Source organism: Phoxinus phoxinus (assembly GCF_949152265.1).
Source record: "Phoxinus phoxinus genome assembly, chromosome: 19".
Lineage (NCBI taxonomy): Eukaryota > Metazoa > Chordata > Actinopteri > Cypriniformes > Leuciscidae > Phoxinus > Phoxinus phoxinus.
Window position 1 is genome coordinate 14387181 of NC_136894.1, and position 23182 is coordinate 14410362.

The window sequence follows — 23182 nt, forward strand, 5'->3', positions numbered from 1 at the left end:
GCCTGCCAAGCCAGCACACGAACACAGTCTCCATGAACCAGAATAGTAAACAGCCATCGCAACATAAATGAAGACTTTTTAAAAGTTGGAAAAGTTGAGTTCATTCCATTCAATTTTTAGCTAGGTAATAAACTGCACTGCACAAACTGAAAGCAGAACTGAGAGCATCAAAATGATAATTGAGGCAGCTGAAAAACATCTAGTTTGAGGGAATCACTCTGGAACAAGTAAATGAAAAACTGAAGGGTCAAGTAGATACACAGGCACATGTGGAGGCTCTTAATGGTATTACTATTACAGTGGAATGTTTAATCACAAATGGGCAAGAGTTAAAAAAGTTAATAGAAGATAAGGAATATAAAACCTTGTGTTATATGTATACAATCTCATTTAGACTTTGTAATACAAGGATATACTGGTATTAGAAGGGATAGACAGACAGGTAATGGTGGAGGGGTGGCTATTTATACTTTTTTTTAAAATTATTATAGAATTGAGTGATGAATATGAATCATATAAATATGTGTGCCATCGACCTGTTCTCCAACCTGTGCCTTGCCCTATTGTTTGGACTGTGTTCCTACCTCACTATCTTGTGCTGTTACTTTGTTAATAAATAACACCCCTTGCTTATTCTGCATCTGGGTCCTTCCTCTCAGAATTCCTGACACAAGGCAGCATAAATGATCACCCAAACCAAGACTGAAAAAATTAAATGAATATGAGCTATTACTCAAATGGACATGTGGTATCATGTTTCACATACATTGTGAAACTGCAAAATGTTTTTGAGTAAATTTAGCATTTGTTTTCATCTAAGACAACTGAATAACCATGCCGGTGTGCAGTGTCTTTCAGTCCTTACCTGTTTCTCAGTTCTCTCTCCTGCAGTTGATGCAGTGTCATGATTTTTGTGTTCATCCACCATACACAGAATACAGATACACCGCTGGTCAATACAGCAGTACATTTCCAGAAGTTTTTCATGTTTCCGGCAAATCGTCTTCTGAAGCTCTCCAGTGGTGTCCATCAAGTTGTGTCTCTTTCTATTGAAGAGATTATCATGTTGTTCAAGGTGGTTTTGACAGTAAGAGTTCAGACACACCAGACAGAACTTGACGGCTTTGTGTTTTCTTCCAGTGTAGACGACACACTTCGCATCTCCAGCTCCAGCAGGAACATGAGCTTGGAGTTCAATTTTCTTCAGTTGCTCCACCACTTCAGCCAGCATGGTGTTTTTAGCTAAAGCAGGTCTTGGACTAAAGGTCTTTCTGCACTGAGCTGTAGAATTTCTTCTAGATTCCAGCAGTCTGTTACGCAGCTCATACAGTAACTGTGTCCACAGGGAATGGCCACTGGATCCTTCAGTATAGATCCAGACACACTGGACAGCTGAACTAGTCCTGAGAAAACCTGCCTTCAGCCATTTCACACGCACACAGACAGCACAAAAGTTTAGTTTTCCTTGAACTGGAGAGCTGATGTAATTTTCTGGTCCGTGTTAGAGAGATACAGAATGAGCAAAACATTCATAATACAAAGGTCCACTGGCAGTCTTGTAAAGAAATGCTGCGTGAGCTTGAGAGAAATATTGGAGTTTGTGAAAAATGTGAACCATGGACTAATTTGACAAAGGATATTTATGGCTGTGTAATATGTCCTTTTTGACAAAGGTAAAGAAAACACACATTTTTAATATCCACATAAGTGGAAATTCTGTGGATACTTAGAAATGAAGGCATATATAGTTTGCGTGTAGACAGACCAATTTGGTAGCAAACAGTGTCTTAATATTATGGTTTACTTAAATAAATGATTAATAAAATATGGTATTATTTCATCTAAATTACTAAATAAAAAAGAACCCTACCCTTCTATTGAAAATGTAATATTGAGCTGAACTCGATTCAAGAATTGTATATATTTAACATGTATTTAATATATCAAAACATTAGATGCTTGTTTTGTTAAATGTGGTAAAATTGCATAATTTAACTCGTTCATTCGGTTATTCACATCGGTTATGCACAGACATTATATAAAAGGTTGTATGGTTAATAGTGGCAGCAGTAACTCCGCTAGTGCAGTAGGTGGCAGTAATGCGCTCTCAGATGATTTTCATCTCCAATAAAGCAGCGAGCAACGGGTTCGAGTAAAAAAAAACATGGCACCCGTAGAGTTAAAAATTTCTGCTGAAGTTTGACTAAACGCTTATCTGCTGTTTCATTTAGTGTATTGTGTGAGATATTTTCTTGGTGGCGTCAAGAAGTAGTTTTACTAGAAGATGTTCGTGGCGAAGAGCATCGCAGCGGATCATAAAGATCTGATTCACGATGTTTCTTATGACTTTCATGGTCGCAGGATGGCGACCTGCTCCAGTGATCAGAGCGTCAAGGCAAGAAAACACTCTTTTGTGTGATCTGTTTAACTGCACAGGACTTTATAGAGACTTTGTCCAAACTTAAATTGAGCTGCCTACCTAGAAAGTAAATCCTGCACGCGCCTGTGACACCCAAAAATGCGGTCTAGACGGGCAGCTCACCAGGTTGAGACATAGCCATTTGACAGAAACTTTATAAGTGATTGAATGGGGTTTACTATATTTCGAAATACTATCCCTTAAGGAAACGGTGTTGTGTATAATAATAATAATAATAATGTTTTATTTATATAGCGCCTTTCCATTTCTGTTAAATGTGATTGTATAAACCATCAGGTTATTGTTATGCCTATATTTTTTTGTATCTCCAGAGTATACTTTATGAGAGGGTATAGTTAGATTATATGAAATTAGAGGTTTGGTGTATTACATGATTACATGATTGATTGATGGATTGTGTTGTATTGGAGAATGATGAATATGTGTCTGTTAATCTCCATCACGTTGTATGTAATTCAGTAGTAAAACATGTAATTCAGTATTCAAAAATGGTAAAGTTGGTTTCTTGACCATTTTCTTTTTATTTCCCTTTTTTGAGTGATTACCTTTGTTTTGGTGATGCCAACCACTGTTTTTTAAATCGGTTTAGAGTCACAATGAAATCAAAATGGAAAATTCGTATTTTTATGGAATATTGCAGTATTTATTATAATTGATATATCTGTGCACGTTATTTATTATTATTTTAATTTGTGTACCCTCATAATCTTAAATCAAAATAACATCCCCTTCCTCTTGCAACATCTAATCTCTTATGACAGTGTTTACTGGCGTGAGGGTGGGACAGCCTGTCAATCACATCACAGCAATGACCCAATATATTCCGATGGATAAAATCACATCCCGTCCTACATTATTTCTTGTTCAATAATCAGTTTCACTCTGATATTGTTTGGAATGAAATTATTCAACCCCCATTGTAAATCAGTGTCATTGGCAAACTTTACAGACTTTCAGCTGTTCGCAATGAACAAATCAAACAAAAGTAATTGAAATAGCTTAAAGGGATAGTTCACTTTAAAATTTAAATTCTGTCGTCATTTACTCACCCTCAAGTTGTTTCAAACCTGTATTAATTTATTTCTTCTGCTGAACACAAAGAAAGATATTTTGAAGAATGTCAGTAACCAAAAAGTAGTCTGTACCCATTGACTTCCATAGTAGGAAAAAAAAATACTATGGAAGTCAATGGGTACAGACTACTGTTTGGTTACTGACATTCTTCAAAATATCTTTCTTTGTGTTCAGCAGAAGAAATAAATTAATACAGGTTTGAAACAACTTGAGGGTGAGTAAATGATGACCGAATTTTAATTTTAAAGTGAACTATCCCTTTAACACAATAAATGTTTCAAGTGGTTTCTGTAAATTCAACTGAAAATGCATCTTTTAATGACTTCTGCAGTCATTAAAAATTATTCAACCCCCTGAATAGAATCCCTCACAACAGCACAAATCTGCAAAACAGGTGTTATCTCAAGCACACCTGATGCAACTAATCAATGGCTTCATTAGCTGCACCAGGTGTGCTTGAGCTAGAACACGTAAAATATCTGAACTGGCTAGGTTTGTTTAGTGTCACCTTTGACTGCATGTTAGAAATATGGCTTGAAAGAATTGTCTAAAAAGTTAAGATATCATCGCCCTTTACAAACAAGGAACATGATACAAAAAGATAGCGAAGAGACACTGTTGGAAGCATAGGTTGCAAGTTCAAAGATAAAGGAACAGTGGTTTACACTACCTGGACAGGGATAAAAAAGGAAGCTATCAACAACAGAAACCAGATTTCTAAGGCAGGTTCAGAAAAACCCTTAACCCCCAATTTCCACCAACTGCGGAACGGCTGCGGATCTGCTCCAGAACGGCGGCGAAGTCAATAGGTTTACATTAAAGTCAATGTGTGTATTTTCACTGACTTCGGAATGGCTGCGTTCCCACTCCGTCCCAGCTCTGGCGATCCGCAGCCCTCGGAGCAGATGCGCAGAGCATCTATTTTTGCCGGATACCGGAGCCGTTCCGCAGCAATTCAGCACAGGGCAGACATACACCACTACTAACCCAAAAGCACAAGAAAAGTTTGCTCTAATTTGCTTAAAATCATGTATGTGTATATAACACATTATATTGCAAACAGCTGAAAGTCTGTAAATTTTGCCAATAAACCTGATTTGCAATGGGGGTTGAATAAATGTATATCACAATATGGAATAAAAAACTTTTGCAACTTCCGTTTCAGACTTTAACCGTGACAGCCATCTTTGTGTCATGGCCCACAACAAATTTTGGTAATACAGATGTTTACGGAAACCTCAATAATATCTCAGCTCGGGATGGTCTAAACTGCCTGAAACAAAACTGAGAGCAAATTTCAAGGTATTGAAACAATTTCTTGTTCCTCAGACTTGAAATTTGACTTCAAATATAATGATCAAGAACTCTCAAAGTTTAGGGTTAAATCAAGGAAAAAAGAAACGGATGGTGTTGCGATACATGGGTAAACACAAAAATTAGGAAAACCAAAAATGATTGAGCAGCCTTTATTCATTGCATCACATGACATGAGATGGATTGACAGATTTGGAGCTTGGGGATTCAATTGATGGCAGCTTCAGATAGGAGCTGAGGTTAAGTCTGTGGTTCTTTAGCTTATTTGCATACTTGTTGTTCAAATTTTTGAAAACGTTTGGCTGTTGTGAACTGTTCTAGGTCTGGGACAAAGGTGATGATGGAGAATGGCACTGCACTGCTAGTTGGAAGGTATGATTTTTTATTTTTTTTAAATACTTTTATGTGCTTTGTGTAACCCGCAACTGCATCACTGACTTTAGTTTCCACCCTCATTCATACGTTGGTTAAAAAAGGGGGTATACAAGTACCGTTAGATGCATATTCATTATAGCACTTTTTTTATTTTGCCAAACAAAAATATTAAAGTTAAAGGACTGGTTTCACAGACAGGGCTTAGATTAAGCCAGGATTAAGCCTTAGTTCAAGAAGGACATCTAAGTAGTTTTTTTTAAATGTGCCATAGAAAAAAAAACAGATATATTTTAAAATGTTCTCAAACATGCATTTTAATATAGGACGAGTCTTAAACCTTGTCTCTGAAACCGGGGGACCTCTAAAATAAAAGAAAGTAGCACACTAAATGTGAAATTTATTATTTTGATCAGACACCTTATTTGAGGAATTCCTAAAATGGTTTTAAACTGCATTTTCCGTCTGTTTTAGACCCATAGTGGTTCTGTTTGGAGGGTGACATGGGCACATCCTGAGTTCGGTCAAGTGTTGGCATCTTGTTCGTTTGACCGCACTGCGGCTGTATGGGAGGAGATAGTCGGTGAATCCAATGATAAACAGCGTGGTCAGAGTCACTGGGTATGTAAAATCATGTGTTATTTACAGCCCTATAAAATCTGTTTGACTTTTTTGCCAAATTCTGTGTTTATTAAAGTTTTAACAATAATAGTGCCCTATTAAATGTTTTATCTTTTCAGAAATGTTGTGTTGTCTGTTTTCTGGATTCTGTGTTTTATGATTTAATAAAAATGTATATCAAAAATGATGGTAATCAAATTAATGCATACAACTTCAACAATTGAATTAGTCTTTTAAAATGTAATCAAATAATTTCATAATATTAAATTCATTTTTTGCAAACAAAGTGCTGCGTAATAGAGGTTTACTGTTTAAATTAAAACATGGACAAATTTCTTTTTGACTGGATTTAGCAATTTTCCATGTCATAGGCCCTTACTACCGGTACTTGCTTTTCCTGTTGCTCAAAGAGTAGAGCATGGTGCTAGCAATGGGGTTGATTCCCAGGAAATCAAATGAGGTGAAAAGTATGGTATAATTCAGAGTATATATTGATTTCAGAGTTGCTTTGGATAAAGTCTCTGCCAAAAGTCCAAATGTAAAATTGTGATTTTGAGGGTAACTTATGAGTTTTCTAAAAACAAGTTGTTAACCAATCATATTTTTGTGCAAATCTGAAGCAATGTCATAGCTCTTCTATTAATTTCTTCTGTGCTTCTCCAGATTAAGAGAACCACACTTGTGGACAGTCGGACATCAGTGACCGATGTGAAGTTTGCACCAAAGCACATGGGCCTGATGTTGACCACCTGCTCTGCAGACGGTGTGGTGCGCATCTACGAGGCCCCTGATGTGATGAACCTCAGCCAGTGGTCACTGCAACACGAGATCTCCTGCAAGCTCTCATGCTCCTGCATCTCATGGAACCCCTCCAGGTCTGAACGCCATCTACACTCACTCACCCACACACACACAATAACATGAATATGAAAGAAGTATTCTTGATTGTCACAACTGTTTGTTCTGCCTTTTAGTTCTCGAGCTCATCCTCCAATGATAGCTGTGGGCAGTGACGACAGCAATGTCACATACAGTGGCAAAGTGCAAATCTATGAGTATAATGAAAATACAAGGTATTAGTGTTGCTTAATGGAATTTCACTTCTTAGTGCGAAGAGTTGCTCCTAGTGACAAGATTCTTAGAAATGTGGGCGTTTCCTCTTAAAATGAAAGAAAAGATCTTAGTAAAAGAGGTCTCAAGGTCCAAAATTGTTAGGAGTGCGGACAAGGACTTTTAAGAGGCTTTAGAGTTTCTTTAGCAGCGGAGAAAATGGACGAAACGTGAGGGAGAAGAAAAGTGTGGCTCACAATGCATGTCAGTAAGACTCTACACGTTCACAGGTGTCAAACTCAGTTCTTGGAGTTCCTGGATGCTTTTTTCAAATAAGCATGAAGGACTTGATTAGCTGATCAGGTGTGTTTAATTAGGGTTGAAGCCGAACTCTGCAGGGCTGTGGCCCTCCAGGAACTGAGTTTGACACCCCTGTGTTAGATCGTGCAGGAACCATGTTTGTGACCGATCTTATTAGAGACACACTAACATCTCTGACACAGCGCAGAAATGCCATAGTGCCAGAAATGGAAGTAATCACTACATTAACATATTTGGCAACTGGAAAAATGCAGCTATGCAGCTGTGATGATTTGTCTGTTACAACCTTTTATAAGCAAAGCGATCACACAAACAGTTACAGCACTTTCAGAACCTTATTTTGTTGCTGTAAAATAAAATGGTAAGATGGTAAAATTACACCTGTAATTTCAAAGTGAAGGCTTAGAATAGACCCTATACTTAAAATCTCTCTCTTTTTTTTTTTTTTTTTCTTCCCTTCTTGGACAACCAACAAATCACAGTCTTCAAAAGACTGTGTGCAGGGTCAGCCCCCCCTCCTCACTAAGATGAAAGTTTTAGTCTTTTCCTCGCTTTGAGTTGCTCTTAAGCTAAAACTTGCTCTTAAGTTAAAATTTAAGATAAATTAGGAGCTTTCTGAGAGGATTCTGTTTTCTATTTTTCTGTTATAAGCATGTTTTAATGGGTTTATGTTGACTTTCAGGAAGTATGCCAAAGCAGAGACATTGATGACTGTGACTGACCCAGTACATGACATCGCCTTTGCTCCTAATCTTGGGAGATCCTTCCATGTGCTGGCGATAGCGACCAAAGATGTCCGCATTTTCAAACTCATACCATTGAGGTAAATATGATATCACTCTCAGTAGTAAGTAAGCTAAGCAGTCAAATTGGTCATCTTAATTGTTTACCCAAAAAGTAAAATTTTAAATAAATGTTGTTTCAAACATGTATCACTATTTATCTTCTGTGGAACACAACAGAAGAGATTTAGTCTAAAGCAACATTGAAAAAAAATATATAATAATTCTAAGGAGGGGCCCACTTCATTTATAGGGACTTGAGGGTGGGATATTTTGACTTGGGTTGGATTGGTGTGATTTTCAAATCATGAAGTCTGCAATTTAATTAAATATATGTGCTGCCGGTTTCATGTTTGAAAATAAAGAAATGAAAGAAAACATAGAAACATAAATATTAATGTAATTTTACAGTTAGACTAAATCCAGAAGAACTCAGGGCAACGTCTCCAAGACTTTTGAAGAAACCTGCCTGCAAAGCTACTGTGAAAAGTTTAGGCACTTGTGTAAAAATACTGTAAAGTGAGGATGCTTTCGAAATAATGCCATAAATAGATTTAATTGATCAATTAACTTCTATTAACTAAATCAAGTCAATATTTGGTGTGACCACCTATTGTGTTCACATGCACATAGTCTTCAGTTAGCTTTGCTGGTAGGTTTCTTTAAGTGTCTTGAAAACATTGCTGCAGTTCTTCTGGATTTAGTCTTTTTTTCTGTTTCTTCATGTAATCCCAAATGTACTCGATGACGGTGAGATCAGATCTCTGTGTGGAGCATATCGGCTGTTGTCAGACTCCTTGTGAATACAAAAATCTCACTGGATTATAACAATTAATGGCAAAAGGAATGTTTGGAAATGTAAACTGATATTTCCTACTGGCACACTACAGCAAAATATATAAATGTATAAACTGGCTTAAAAGCATTTTTTTGTGTGTGAAAATACTAACGTGCCTCAGACTTTTGCTTCTGTGTGTGTGTGTATGTATGTATATCAGAAAAAGAATGGCAGTTTTTTACAATATCGTGCAGCCCTAGTAAACACCACTCACAATAGCGATAAGCTAACATCTCAGAACTTCTAAGCCACCACCTGTCAACGCCCTAGCTTCACATTGCTGAGTTTTACATGGGTAAACGCCACTCGTGTTTTACTCTGACTGTAAGAATCTTTTAGGAACAGTTGATTCATGTTATGTGTCTGACAGGAGAGAGAGCGCCAACAGCTCTGGTCCCACTAAGTTTGAGATGCAAGTGATGGCTCAGTTTGACAGTCATAACTCTCAGGTGTGGCGCGTGAGTTGGAACATCACCAGTACTCTCCTGGCCTCCTCTGGAGACGATGGCTGTGTGCGACTCTGGAAAGGTCAGCCGTCAACTCAATCTACTTCCTGCTGAGTGAATCTTTTGAAAAACATTTGTCAATGATAACTCTCTATCATTGCTTATTTAGATATTCTATTTACTGTCCAACTCTTTTAATGTTTTTTTTTAAACTATAAATGCCAGTGTTACTTTTATTATGAAAATTGTAATATAATATTACAAATAGGTTTTAGCTTTCATCAAAATGTATTCACTTTTAAGTAGAGCGTCTCGATTCTGGATAGATTGAGAATCACTCGTTCATAAATACTTTTTAATTGAAGGAATGATTCAATGACAAATACATTTTTTGACAGTCATATAATTTCATAACCCAATCTTACGATAAAAATGCCAGGCTTTTTAAACCCAGCCCTTTTAAACTTTAACCCATAAAATTACTTTTTATTTCTGCTGAAATTATAGATATGGACTAATAATATCCCAGTCAGAGATGTTTAAAGATATACATCACATAATGTAAATTATACTGTGAATTCTGGTTCATCTTGTCTGCAGCTAATTATATGGACAACTGGAAGTGCACAGGGATCCTGAGAGGAGACGGGAGCCCAGTGAACGGCTCCTCTGGACACACTGCTGCTCTGAGCACTGTGGGCGTCCCTGGAGCTGCTCAGATGGTTGTTGGGGCGTCTTCTGCTGGCAGGTATGTGGCGGTGCTGTGATGTAGAGATGAACACTATCACCCTCGATATAGTTATAATAGCTTGAAACGGTTATAATATTACATTTCAATATGAAAATTGATAGAATTTTAGATAAGTATTCATCACAAATGAATAGGTCTGGTCTGGCATATTCATTAGTTTTTTGTTGTTGTTTTTTTAGGTACAAAAACTACTGTTTCACATTACTTAACTCTTTCCCCGCCAGCATCTTTTTAAAAAAGTTTCCAGCCACTGCCAGCAAGTTTCATGGCCCACATGCATATCTGAATATACAACATATCAAAAGAAAGAACAGACCCTCAGCTTTAAAAAAAGTTTTATTCTGCCTTCATGCATTGCTTTATCAACACTTGAATGTGGGTATGTTTCATAACAAAAAAAGCAATATTTTGAGTGAAAAGCTGAGAGAAAATCGTGTTTTTGTCAAAGATTATACATCTGGATCTGATTCAGAACGATGATCAAAAGATAGATGGGGTAGAGTCCATCAACACTGCCAAAGCTGCAGTCCTATAGCTCATTCTGGGTGATATTTCATTCTGTAACATTAGGCAGTTTTGATTTATATGCTGTATAATGACGATGATCACGTTATTTTACATATGCATTTAAAAAAAAACATTTTTTTACATATGGTATACGGTAGTTTATTTCGGCTGCTGCTTCGCCTGTGTCAGTACTAGCGCAAGATGTGTAATAGCGCCCCCTACAGTATAACAGTGAAAACAGGGAAATCTAGAAATTTCTGTCAATGGTGTTTTTTATTTTATTATATATTCATTTGACTGAATTTTTTTTTCCCCAGTTTGTGGTTTTATCATAATAAATGTCTTATTTTTAACAGAAAAAAAGCTCAGCTGATGCCAGGCTAACGACATAACATGCTGATTGGCTGCTTGCTGCATGCACAGGATTGGACAGAGACCTCATTGACCCCTCCTCTGCACGGTGTGACAGCTGCACACTCTTCTAGCTACTAATCTGACAGAAGCGTGTGCTGACGGCACAATCTGTTGTGTGGCTGTTAAAGGAACTGTGCTTGTGTGTTCTCTTCAGTGGCACTCACCTGACATTAGAGCATTTTTTTGTATTGTTCAAGAAATTACACTAAACATGATTCTAATATTGACATTCTTATTAATTGTTGTGATGTGATGCAGTATTAATTATTTATTTTAATACTTACATTTAGGTCATTTTAAAGTTTCAAAGCATAATTGTCTGCACCCGTTTCCATTGACTACATTCGAAAACTGTTATAGTTGCTTTTAAAGGAACAGATAGCTCAAAATTCTGTCATTGTTTATTTGCCTTCATGTGGTTCCAGAACTTTTACAGCTGAGTTTCTTGCACCAAAGGAAACAATCTAAATTCCCATTTTAAAAAAATGAAATAAAATAATTTGCTCTTGGAACAGCATGAAGGTGAGTAAATCGACTTCAGGCTTTTACACACGTTTGTGCTGTTAGTTTGAAGCTGATCACCATGTATTCTGTGGTGTGGACAGTTGAGGGAGACATTGTATCATTCAGTCCCGTTCTGCTCAAATTTTGTTCCGTCTCCAAATACGCCTTTGAAATTACTAGCACATTACGTTTAATTTGTCAAACTGTTGTATTTCAGTAACTATTTTAGGGATTGCTGAAACAAGCAACTTTTTGCAGCTCTGAAGGCCTAGTATTCAATGATGAAACATTTGAACTGCTAAATATCTATTTCCGTTAATAAACCATCACCAAAAGGTTTCAATTCACAATTTTGGTGCATGAATAAATGAAATGCTGGCATCTGATATTTATCTCTGTATATTGGCAATATCCATCCATGACATTCTTTGTAGTGCTACCTCTTCAATTAAGTATTCAAAAAGAGAAAATTGAAACAGTTCTAGAGTCTAATACAACTGTCTTTTTTTTGTTTTGTAAAATAGTGTTTTTCAGTTCTGATTTATGTAATAAAAACCTTTCTGAGGTTTCTCTGAATTGTGTGGTCCTCATTTAAAGATAACTTATAAGAGGAAGAAGTTGGTCTGAAAATACATTTAAAAGAAATAAAATGTTATCTTAAAGGGATAGTTCACCCAAAAATGAAAGTTAACCTATGATTTACTCACCCTCAAGCCGTCCTAGGTGTATTTGACTTCCTTCTTTCAGACGAATACAATCGGAGATACTGTATATTAAAAAATGTCCTTGCTCTTCTAAGCTTTATAATGGCAGTGAAAGGAGGATGAACATTTGAAGGCCAAAAAAGTGCATCCATCCATCATAAAAGTGCTCCACATGGCTCTGGGGGGTTAATAAAGGCCTTCTGAAGCAATGTGTTAGTTAAGAGAAAAAAACATATTTATAACTTTATAAGCCAAAATAACTAGCTTCTGCCAGATGGCAGTATGCATTGTTATACGCGAAAGAGTATAACCTGAGAGTATAAGTACCTGACCTGACGCATGACGTATTGATGATCGTGAAAACGCAGAAGATAGAGCAAAACAAAACACCTGTCACGAATAAGAAGTCTAAAACGAGAATAAAAAATTAAAAAAGTGTCTGATGATTTTTGGTAAAAGAGAAGAGGAGCTTGAGTTTGTTGCCCTGTTTGTTTGAACCGCAAGAGTACAAAGCTTGGATGGATGTGCTTTTTTTGGACTTCAAAATCAGGACCGCCATTCACTCCCATTATAAAGCTTGGAAGAGCAATTCTATTTTTTTAATATAAGTCCGATTGTGTTCGTCTGAAAGTCGCTCGGACATTCAATCCTGCAGTTTTTCCTATTAAAAGTTACTGAACAAGTAATTTCTTCTTTATTGTCTAGTTTAGCAGCTACTGGAAACCTTTTATTCCCTTTTAACATTTATTCCCAAACTAGGTTGTCATACACTGAGAGGCAACTTACTTTAGGCTAAATGTTTATTAAATAATTTTATTAATTTAGTCTTTTTAATCAAAAATATTTAGTAGTGAAAAATGACAAAATCACAGAAAACTAGTTTGTAGACTACAAATTTTGGTGGATGCAAATAATCTCCCCATTTTTGGTTAATAAAATTATGAAAACGATAAACACTATAAAATCATGTGGACTAAAATTGCTCTGGTTTCTCCTTTAAAAAAAAGTTTCTGGTTCTATTTTTTCTTTCTCTTGCCCCATAGACTTCCGTTGTAAAGCATGTCGATAAACATGATTGTGGTTTTTACAAACTGAAGGATGAGCTGAAATTAACTTTTGTGGTCATTTATTAACATCATATCTCAGATTCTGCAGATCGTTGCATCGAAACTGGAACATTTCTTTAACTCCTCTTGAGAATGCCATCTTGTGTGATGCGTACCTGTACCAATGCTTCATTCATCACCATTCACCTTTGTTTCTTTGTTTTTCCTCAATGTCAATTTTTCTGTTGTTCTTGTGTGTCCGTGTTGTGGGCGTTTCTCGTGTCTGTTGCTTGTTGGGCTTCATTCCCATTCTGTTCCTACAGGTACTTCTTCCCTCATTTGGACTCCCCCAGAGCTGGATCTCGACTGGGCCACCTCCTGCCTCCTCCCTCTCTCATCGAGCAAACGAATGAGCCTGATCCCAACCATGCACCTCAGCTACGTCATCGACACATGGTGAACTCCGCCAGTCAACCCTCTGACATTTTCCTTTTAAATGACCAGTAAGGTCTTTATGTCCACATCATATTCACCCCGTCCCCCAAGAAAAATATCCAACAACTGAGACATAAACGTAACAAATTTCACAGACATTTAATGAAGATAAATGGAATAGTGTTATGGGTATGTCCCTGTACAAAGGGGGGGTCAAAAGTAGCAGTCAGTATCTGGTGCCTTATCAGTGCATCTCATCCTTATGGACTGCAGCAGATTTGCCAGTTCTTGCTGTGAGATTTTTCTCCACTCTTCCACCAAGACACTTCCGAGTTCTCGAACACGTCTGGGGGTTTGGCACTGCAAGGACGATCAGCTATCCTTCCTGTCACCATGCAGCACTGTCTTGGTCGTCTTAGTTTACGAATTGTGTCCACACCTGCAGTCCTCCTGCAGCGGGAATATGGCATGTTCACACAAGTGATCAGGGACCCTGAGCATCTTCTGGTGTATTTCAGAGTCACTATAAGGGTCTCTTTAGTGTTCAAAGTTACTGTAACCGTGAGCTTAATTGTCTACCGCCTGTAAACCGTTAGTGTCTTATGGACTCTTCAGGTGCATGTGCAATCATTAGTTATGGTTCACTTAACAAGCATGGAAAACATTGTTTAAACCATATAAAATAATATTTATATCTGATTTTCTTTTACATTCTTAGTGTAATGTAATACCTTACTGTAATATTTTTGAGTTTGGGTTACAGTAAAAACAATGCATTAAATGTTCTTTATTCAAATAATCATTAAGGGCAGCAAAACAGACACAACTGTGATGTACTGAATAAATAATAGCATAAAAAAGTATTTTTTTGTATTTCAGTAGTAAAATATTTGTATCTTCTAGTAATAAGAATTAGATTTGTTGGCGTTGTAGTATTAAAAACTTGTCATTTTTTATGAAAATGGAACAATGCAAAAAAAGTTTTCAAATGGGTTTTAGGAAAGTACATTTTGAGGAATGTCCTTGAAATTAATCCTCACATATGATCCAAATGTTTGTCTCATAATAATAATAATAATAATAAAAAAACAGTGTCAAAGAAATAATTTTGTGCATTTTTTGAGGTTTAAACAGATTTATATATGAATTTGCTCTTTCAGTTACTAATCGAATGACGAATAGTGTCTTTATATCATATTGTGATTTAGTTTTTTTAAGCCCTGCTTTGGCCATCCGGTACTGAGCGGATCTAACTATTTGGGTCACAGTAGTTCTGGGTTTCTTTTGTATCCTCTTCTGTCTGTGGCAGATGTAACTGGTCAGGCCTTTGGTCCTCAGGCTGCTGAGAGTGTGTTAATCAAGAGAACACAGTATTGTGGCCTGATTGCACACCTGCCAACCCTGTGGCCATGTCTGCATTGGGTTGGCAAGGACTCTCTCATACACAACCATACAGTAATGGCAAACACACTTGTTAAATCCCTGCCAGGGGGTTCAGTCATGTTTTGGTAAATTAGTTTGTAAGAGGGTAAATGACACAACACCTCTGCTAAATTAGCACCTCCCTTTCCCCTTCCTAATGCTGTCTCATCCCTCCAGACAGACTTACACACAGAGGACTCATGCAGATAAACTCACAGGTGGTGATATCCAGCCTTAATTCAGTCTTCACACACAGGCAGACATTGCTGTACAGGTTGCTGAATAAATACCTTCATACTGTTTTTCATCCTCGTTAGTGTTTGTTATACACATATACAGTATTAGTCTATTAGTCCCTCCCTCCTTCCATCCATCCATCTATCTTCATCATCTTTCTAGCTAAATGCATAAAAAAATTATTTATCTTTTGTCAAATCAACTTAGATAATTTATGTGGTTCAGATAACATAATATTTTGAGTTTCTATTTATTAATCCAATCTCCTTCATTGTTTTAACGAAAATTTCAATGAACTAAAATTTTTAAGGCAACCATCTTACTTTTTTTAAGTTAAACCAACACTAATTTCTATCTATCTATCTATCTATCTATCTATCTATCTATCTAATCTATCTATCTATCTATCTATCTATCTATCTATCTATCTATCTATCTATCTATCTATCTATCTATCTATCTATCTATCTATCTATCTATCTATCTATCTATCTATCTATCTATCTATCTATCTATCTATCTATCTATCTATCTATCTATCTATCTATCTATCTATCTATCTATCTATCTATCTATCTATCTATCTATCTATCTATCTATCTATCTATCTATCTATCTATCTATCCTAGGACACATTGTTAATGACGTGCGTGTGCGCTCATTGGTACTCCTGTCCTGCAGATGTCGCTCTAGTGTGTTGTAAATTACTCATAGAGCGAGGGCTGGACTGACTGGAACACAACGGGAGTTTGTGCTCTGCTGAGTTTTGGCCATGAGAGTGAGACAGTCAGTCTAGACGCTCTTGACAGCCTCGTCTGGAGGAGAGACACTTCCCTCTGCGGCTCTGTCCCCATCACGACGACACATTTACAAACGTAAGCCATTTCTATCTATCACATGGAGTTATTTGATGATGGCCCGGAGTGGTTCGAGGGAGTAAATGTGCTGCATTTCTGCAAGGAAAAAGCAATTGAAGTTGTTGCAGACAGTCGCAATGGAAAAGACGCGTTCACGTTCTTAAAGGGACCGTCGCTTATAATTAATGCTGCATAAATGTTGAACCTCGCACGACTGCGGTGTTCTTAGGTTAAATACGCGGTAGGCTAAATAACGGTACTGTGGCATTCGAAACTTTCTGGTCTAATATCAAGTTTTTATTTTTATTTGCTTCAAAGTCAGGACTTTAGTATCCTCGTCTAATTAAAAGTTTCTGTAGAGAAGGTAAACACAGTATGCACTTAGAAATATAAGTTCTCTGTGACAGTTTAACTTCAGTTTGTATTATGCAATAGAAATATCAGGATGCTGTCTCTGCATTATTTTGATAGATTTGTTGTAAGAGGGGCAATAAGGCGTTGTTGTTGTATTCACTTTTATGCAATGTTTCATGTTATGCGACAAAAACACTGACACACACACACACACACACACACACACACACACACACACACACACACACACACACACACACACACACACACACACACACACACACACACAAAGCAAAATAAGATAAATCCTGAAGCTTTGCTTTCAAAATGTTTATTTTTTATTGCAGGGTTGTGCCTTTTTTGGCATGTAATGGCGCTCTTACACTGTTATTCCCTTATAGGCGTATATAACATCCTCAGGGGCCAGTTTGAAGACTCATAATTCATCATGTCTGAGAGAGAGGTGAATCAGAGATCATGGCTGCAATCTCTTTCAGCCCATACTGGTACCTTGAAATGTGGCTAGACAGTAATTCTTGGAAAAACTTCCTCTGTCTCTTTCCTGGGGTAATTTTGCATGGCTGAAGTAACATAAAGTGGCATTATGCAGAGCCCCAGGCCCCAGATTCCCTCATTTGTTCCTAGTGATGCACACAGTCCTGTGCCATAACACGGATGTGCTTTGTTCCGAAAACTAGAGAGCTGCCTGAGTAGGCACTATTTTAAAGCATCATGGGAACACTGCTGGTACAAAAAGTGATGTTCCATTTCAGATGCGCCCTTAGAAGGCAGTTGCCAGCAAGACAGCTCAATAGATTTTGGAACAGAGCCTGTGCTTTCCCTTTAAGCTGCCAAATTAAGTGATACTCCACACTGACCCCTCTACTTTCTGTCTCACTCAATGTCCATTTTATTCCACCTCTGTTAAACACCCAGAAAAAAGTACATCATGGAAACTCTTGGTCTTGTTTAGTCCTGTAGAGCAGTGGTTCCTAAACTTGGGTACGTGGGGTGACAGAGGGGGTACATGAACAAAATGCTGAGTTTTGCTGTTCATTTAATTTTACCCCACCTAAAAACAACATTAAAGTGTTAGTTCACCCAAACTGAAAATACTGTCATTAATCTCTCATACTCATGTCATTCCAAACCTGCAAGACTTTCATTCATCTTTGGAACACAAATTCAAGTATTTTTGATGAAATCTGAGAGCTTTCTGTTCTGTCCCTCCATTGACAGCTACGCAACTACCAATTTGATGCTTCAAAAAGTTCATAAAGAGATCGTAAAACTAATCCATATGAATTGAGCGGTTTTGTCCAAATTTTCTGAAGAGACTTTAAATGATTAACAGATTGAATTTAGGCTTTTATTCACAACAGAAGCTCAACTGAACCTGCTTTACTCACGAGAACAAACCTCATTGGTTCTTGTGGAAGCTCAAATGTGCTGCGTAACATACGGGAATGAACCTCATTGATTCTTGGATATCAAGCGATCATGCTTCCGTTTACCAGAACTGATGTGTGAGTTGATGAATGTGTATATATGAATAAAAGCCTAAATTCAATCTCTTCATCATGTAAAGCAATCGTGTCTCTTCAGAAAATTTGGAAAGCTTTGGTCAAAAATTGGTCAGAAAAGCTCTCGGATTTCTTCAAAAATATCTTGATTTGTGTTCCGAAGTTGAATTAAGGAATCAGGGGTTTGGAACGACATAAGGGTAAGTAATTAATGACAAAAAAATATTTTTAACAGAAAATATTAATTTATTGAATATTTTGAATGATTGGCTAACGCTCTCAGCTATTAGTACGAATCAGTTTAAAACATTTCCCCCCACTTTAGACAAGCCTAGTCCCACACTAAAATACATGTTTGTACATATCTTAAAACATGTCAGTGCCATTGTTTTGTCTCAAGGTGCACACCAGTAATGTTTTTTTGGCACGTTTATAAAAGCTACTTAAATGTCCGTATTGAACGAAGGCCTAATTCTGGCTTAATCTAAGCCTTGTTTGTGAAACCAGTCCTCAAACACATAAAGGGGGTGTTCACACTACATTTTTCAATCCTTTGCATTCCATTAATACATATGCAAATGCAGGACACTGAAAACATAAGCTCATACGAAGAAGTTGCGCGTTTCGCTGCGTTCCAAAGTTCGAGTTTGGTGAACTTTTACCTGCGAATTTGTCTCACGTATGTGTGTGACCGATAGATAAATGATACGTCACAGTGTGACCGATAGATAAATGATACGTCACAGTGTGACCTCTTGGAAAGTGGTTGGAGAGTAGTTTGAATATTTTGTACACTTTGTATTTTTATTATTTGTCAAATTTGTGTTTTTAAAAATGCGTCATATCGTTCTTTGCAGTGTCCAGTGAAATTGTGCGTGCTCAAAGTCTTGTGTGATCATATTCATGGCTTAATTACCCAGTTTTTCACTCAAAATTTGGGAATAAATTCCTGAAATTCCATCTGAGCCTGTGCCTGAGCAAAGCCTGGATCACTTCCTGCAGCTAATGTTGCTCTAGAGATAGTCTTCTGCACTGATATGACTGTATAAAGATAGTGCTGAGAGGATATGAAAAATAAAGTTGTCCTCCCTGAAGGTTTGTTTTTTGTTGACCTGTCTGAAGTTGGCCCAGCTGTTTATGCTGGGTGCTGCAGTTTTTGTTGTTCTCTTTTGCATGAGTTTGTTTTTACATCACAGTATTTTGCCAGTGACCTTATATTGTTGCCATTGTCCACTGACAAACAGCTGATAAAAATGCAGTCCAGTTTGGAGCAAATATACAAAGTAATCTTTTGAATCCTACCACAAATATGTTGATAGCATGACTCACTCCTTCAGTGTATTTATGGAGTCCATTCATGCTTATGTACTGATACAGATATAATATGGCTGTTGGTTTATTTGTAGCAGGATTTTGTCTTTAATTTCATGTTGAAGATGCCATGAAATGGTTTGCAAATTCAATTTCCTTTCCACTGTTGATGTGTTTTATATTTGAAACAGAAAAAAAATGTTTTTTAGACAATATCCTTTAGTTTACGCCACTGGCTGGCAAATGCAATGTGTGTGAATTGAATGGTCTTCTATTTTTTGTGTGATATGAGTGATTACAGCTGTCATTTTTAATATTTCTTTTGTTTTGACTTGTCCATTAATTGGACTGCCAAAAGCTACAAAACACAAAATTAATTAAAAACTGTAAGATAATCATTTTTAATTTCAAGATAACTTGTAGCATACTACTGTTTGAAATGCTCATGATAGGTTAATGCCTTCTGTTTTAGGCTACTTGCTATTTTTAAAGAAAATATGCAGTGAATATGGCACAGTATTCAGCAAGCTAGTGTTTCACTTTGTTGAACAGCCCATAATTTGCTATTTCTAGTCAGAGAGGGGGCATTCTCATTTTAGAGAGCATTTCAACAGATAAAAAATTGTATAAGCCTGTGAAGAGATGACGATGATGATGATTTGTTTAATTTTCATAGAAGGGAAAGTAAAAATGTGTAGGCCTATATGCTAAATGCCTATACCAGACTTATACTAAAACCTACAAAGCTTCACTTTTGATTTCATGGGGTGTAATAATGTATCGAGCAGAGCCAGCAAGCAGTGCTTATTGTGACTCATTCACATGCTTTCCATCAACAATCACTAGATCATAATAGATATGGTACATAAATCTACACTCCTGTGGTGCTGGAGCATTAGGGAACAAGCCTGTTAGCAACAAGCCATCTATGTACTTGTTCCTAAGCTTGGGAGACTGATTAGGGACTAACAGGCCGCTGTTTTTCCTCTTCTTCCTTCTCGATCTTTATTTTTAGCCATCTTAGGCACCCTTCCCAGTCCACCCAGGGAGTCTCTCTGTTCTAGCTCAGGCTAAGACTCCACATTCACCGGGTTTTAGCATCTACGGCTGTGGCGAGGAAGAGAAAAAGGGCTTTTCTGTCTTTCTGCAGGTTTCTCTTAGCTGCCTTTGAAGAAGCTCAGTTTTATTCATGTATGCCCCATAAATATTGATCAGAGTCCTGGTTCAACGCATCTTTTTGCTTTGAAGGCTTATTGATGGATTAGTTTCCTGCAGGAATAATTCATTGGGCAGGAAGAGGGAGTGTTAGGGACAGAGCTTGATTTCGAAAGTCTTTATTCAAGGCCTGACTCAAGCCCGTGAGGATGCACAGCACTGGAAAGAATGCCAAGGTCTTTCGTTTTTTAATCTTAATATTTTTTTGAAAAATAATTCAAGACTTTTAACTGAATGGATTTTCACCAGCACCACAGTTTACTGCGGTTATAATATTATTCTTTGATATACTTATTGTAGATTTTACTTTGGGAGCCAGTAAACAAAACAAAAAAGGCCCAATGTCAATCACACATCCAAAATGCAGAGCGAGTGAAAGATCAGAATGAAATATTATATGTTGAGAGAGTGTTGATGCATATCTAGCCTTTGCTTGCCAACATATTTATTCATGGAGATTAAATCCGAGAACGCCCTCCTGCTTTCTCTTGTGTCCATTGAAGTGTAGTCTGTCCTCAGCCGTGTCTCTGATGCCTTCCAGCTGAATGGCTCTTAAACCAGAATTATTAAATTCGTAAACGTCCCATTGCCACTCTTCAGTTCCCCAGTCAAGAGGACCTGGAAATATCGGATGTCACAATTCACATTCAAATACTATGCAATTAGTGTAGCATGTAGCACATAAAAAAATAGCGTCTTTATGCCACTGACCCCAATGCAAACTTGTCAGCCTCTAGCTTAGCATTAAATCCATTGTAACTTAAAGTTACAAAGTCTTGCAAATTTACAAAAAATGTTAAGAACATTTTCCTTTGCTCATGCAAATAGTTAATATTAGCCAAAAAAGCATTCATTATTGGACACTGAAAATACCCAATAGCACAGCATTCAGGCACCTTTGGAGCCATGTTCAACATGCAACAATTTGTAACCCAAAAACTTTTATTAGGGATGGGTCAGGATTGTCAGCTAGTCATCCAACAAGTGTATGGTTAACTAGGGAGTAAAACATTTTTTTGTACGGAAGAACTTTAAAGGTAAAGTGTGTAATGTCTGTGCCACTAGCATCACTCCATGCTAGCATGCTAAAACCCACTCTGAGACATTCTGTGTGCTTAAATGAATCTCTATAAAAGCTCCAGCGACCAAAGCCTAAAGGCCTGTTCACAGCAATGTAAATGTTCTGACAGTAGGTGGTGCTTATGCAAAATCAGAAATACAGCAGTATACAAGGGCCAAATATTTTTGGTTGACTAGAGTTCTTTGCTGTGCGAAAAAAAAAAAAAAAAAAAAAAAAAAAAAGGTTAAAAACTGTATTGATGGAATGCAAGTATTTGTGTAGGTCTGAGCAGGCACATTAACAACTATTCATTCAAATTCAAATGTTTATTGCACACAATTTTTGCACAGAATATTTGTCATTTGTAAACAAGCCTTAAGACTGGGCAATGGCCATTACATTGCATCTTTCATCATGACTTTTTGCGTTTTAAAAAGGGTTTGTCTGGTTAAAAATCGTTAGACTTTTAAAAACATGTAGTTTTGCACATTACCTTGCAAACTTGGACAGATAATACACCATTGGGGCAGGCAGCACTGATGTTCCGTGTCGCATGGTCGCAGCTAAAAAATTGCATGTACATTCGTTCGATTCCCCCACACAAACAAATAGAATAAAAACATTCCCAACCCGTCTCATGTCTGGTGAGCGAGTGAGCCAGACTAGGCCTGTAATTTGATCGCTGTGGTGTGATGAGTTTAGATGACTTTGCTGATCCATGCAGACATCACTCAGCCAGCTGTGGTGGTGCATCATCAGCTGACCTGAGACATGGCTATGACAAAGATTGGGGTCAGGGATCCTGATTACAGTTCGTGGAATGAGATGAGACTTGTACTTTAACTCTGACTGCTTGATGGCCAAACCTGGCAACAGATGCCACAAAACTGCATTGTGACATCAACAGTCATCGTGATCGGCTCCTTCCACCAGCTTCAGACTCATGTATGGTCATTTGTGCTGCTGCCACCTAACATGCCCATAAGTGGCGAGGCAGACTGCTCCTCGCCTGTAGCCTGCCCACGTCTCTCTCCCTCTCTCGCACGGCCTCCCTCCCCCTCTTCTCTGCCTGGCTCGAGGAGAGAAAGCCGATAGAAGCCTGCATTCCTACAGCATAGCAGGAAAGCTTCCTGACACAGGCGGGGAATGCGTGACGTCCCTCTCCGACCGTGCGGTCAAACTGCTCTCGGGACAGCACTCGCGCTATGCCTTGTGCTCAGCCAAACTCGGTTGGCCTGAAGGGGAAAGGTCTCACAGTATAGTGCACGACACACACTACTGAGACAGACTATTCTTCTACCCTTTGATCAACAAACCTTTTTTATGGTTGTAATGATACCAACATTTTAGATGCTGGTGAAATTTCAAATTTTTTGATAATTTAAATATCACAGCAAAAATTACTAGGCTAACTAATGTGAGTAAAAAATCCTTGAACAAATATTGAAGACAAGTAAACAGTCAGGGCGTTAAGTTTGTGCTTTTAGGGTGGGACAAGCTGTAAAGGAAAGGGGTGCACTGGATTTATAATACAACACAAGATGATTGCAAAACAGAATGCTGCACAGTAATAGTTTTATCTTG

General features: G+C 37.5%; 2 protein-coding genes across 4 annotated transcripts in view; both read left to right on the forward strand.

The window, feature by feature from the left end:
- Positions 1-2065: 2065 nt before the first annotated feature.
- Positions 2066-14717, forward strand: seh1l (SEH1-like). Of its 2 annotated transcripts, none has more exons than XM_079589869.1 (9): positions 2066-2395; positions 5150-5200; positions 5675-5821; positions 6485-6696; positions 6796-6894; positions 7875-8015; positions 9183-9340; positions 9859-10006; positions 10873-12071. In XM_079589869.1, the coding sequence occupies exons 1-9, from the start codon at positions 2285-2287 to the stop codon at positions 10898-10900; spliced, it is 1095 nt and encodes a 364-aa protein (XP_079445995.1). In that variant the 5' UTR covers positions 2066-2284; the 3' UTR covers positions 10901-12071. The 2 variants fall into 2 exon arrangements, with proteins under 2 accessions (XP_079445995.1, XP_079445994.1); XM_079589868.1 differs by lacking the exon at positions 10873-12071 and adding an exon at positions 13508-14717 and having other exon boundaries at positions 2151-2395.
- Positions 14718-15921: 1204 nt separating this feature from the next.
- Positions 15922-23182, forward strand: part of ldlrad4a (low density lipoprotein receptor class A domain containing 4a) — a 102729-nt gene continuing 95468 nt past the window's right edge. Inside the window, exon 1 of one of the 2 annotated variants that reach the window (XM_079591522.1) lies at positions 15922-16153. The gene's annotated coding sequence lies outside the window, so the exon portion shown is untranslated. The remainder of the gene's footprint in view (positions 16154-23182) is intronic. The other variant, XM_079591524.1, reaches the window with a different exon arrangement.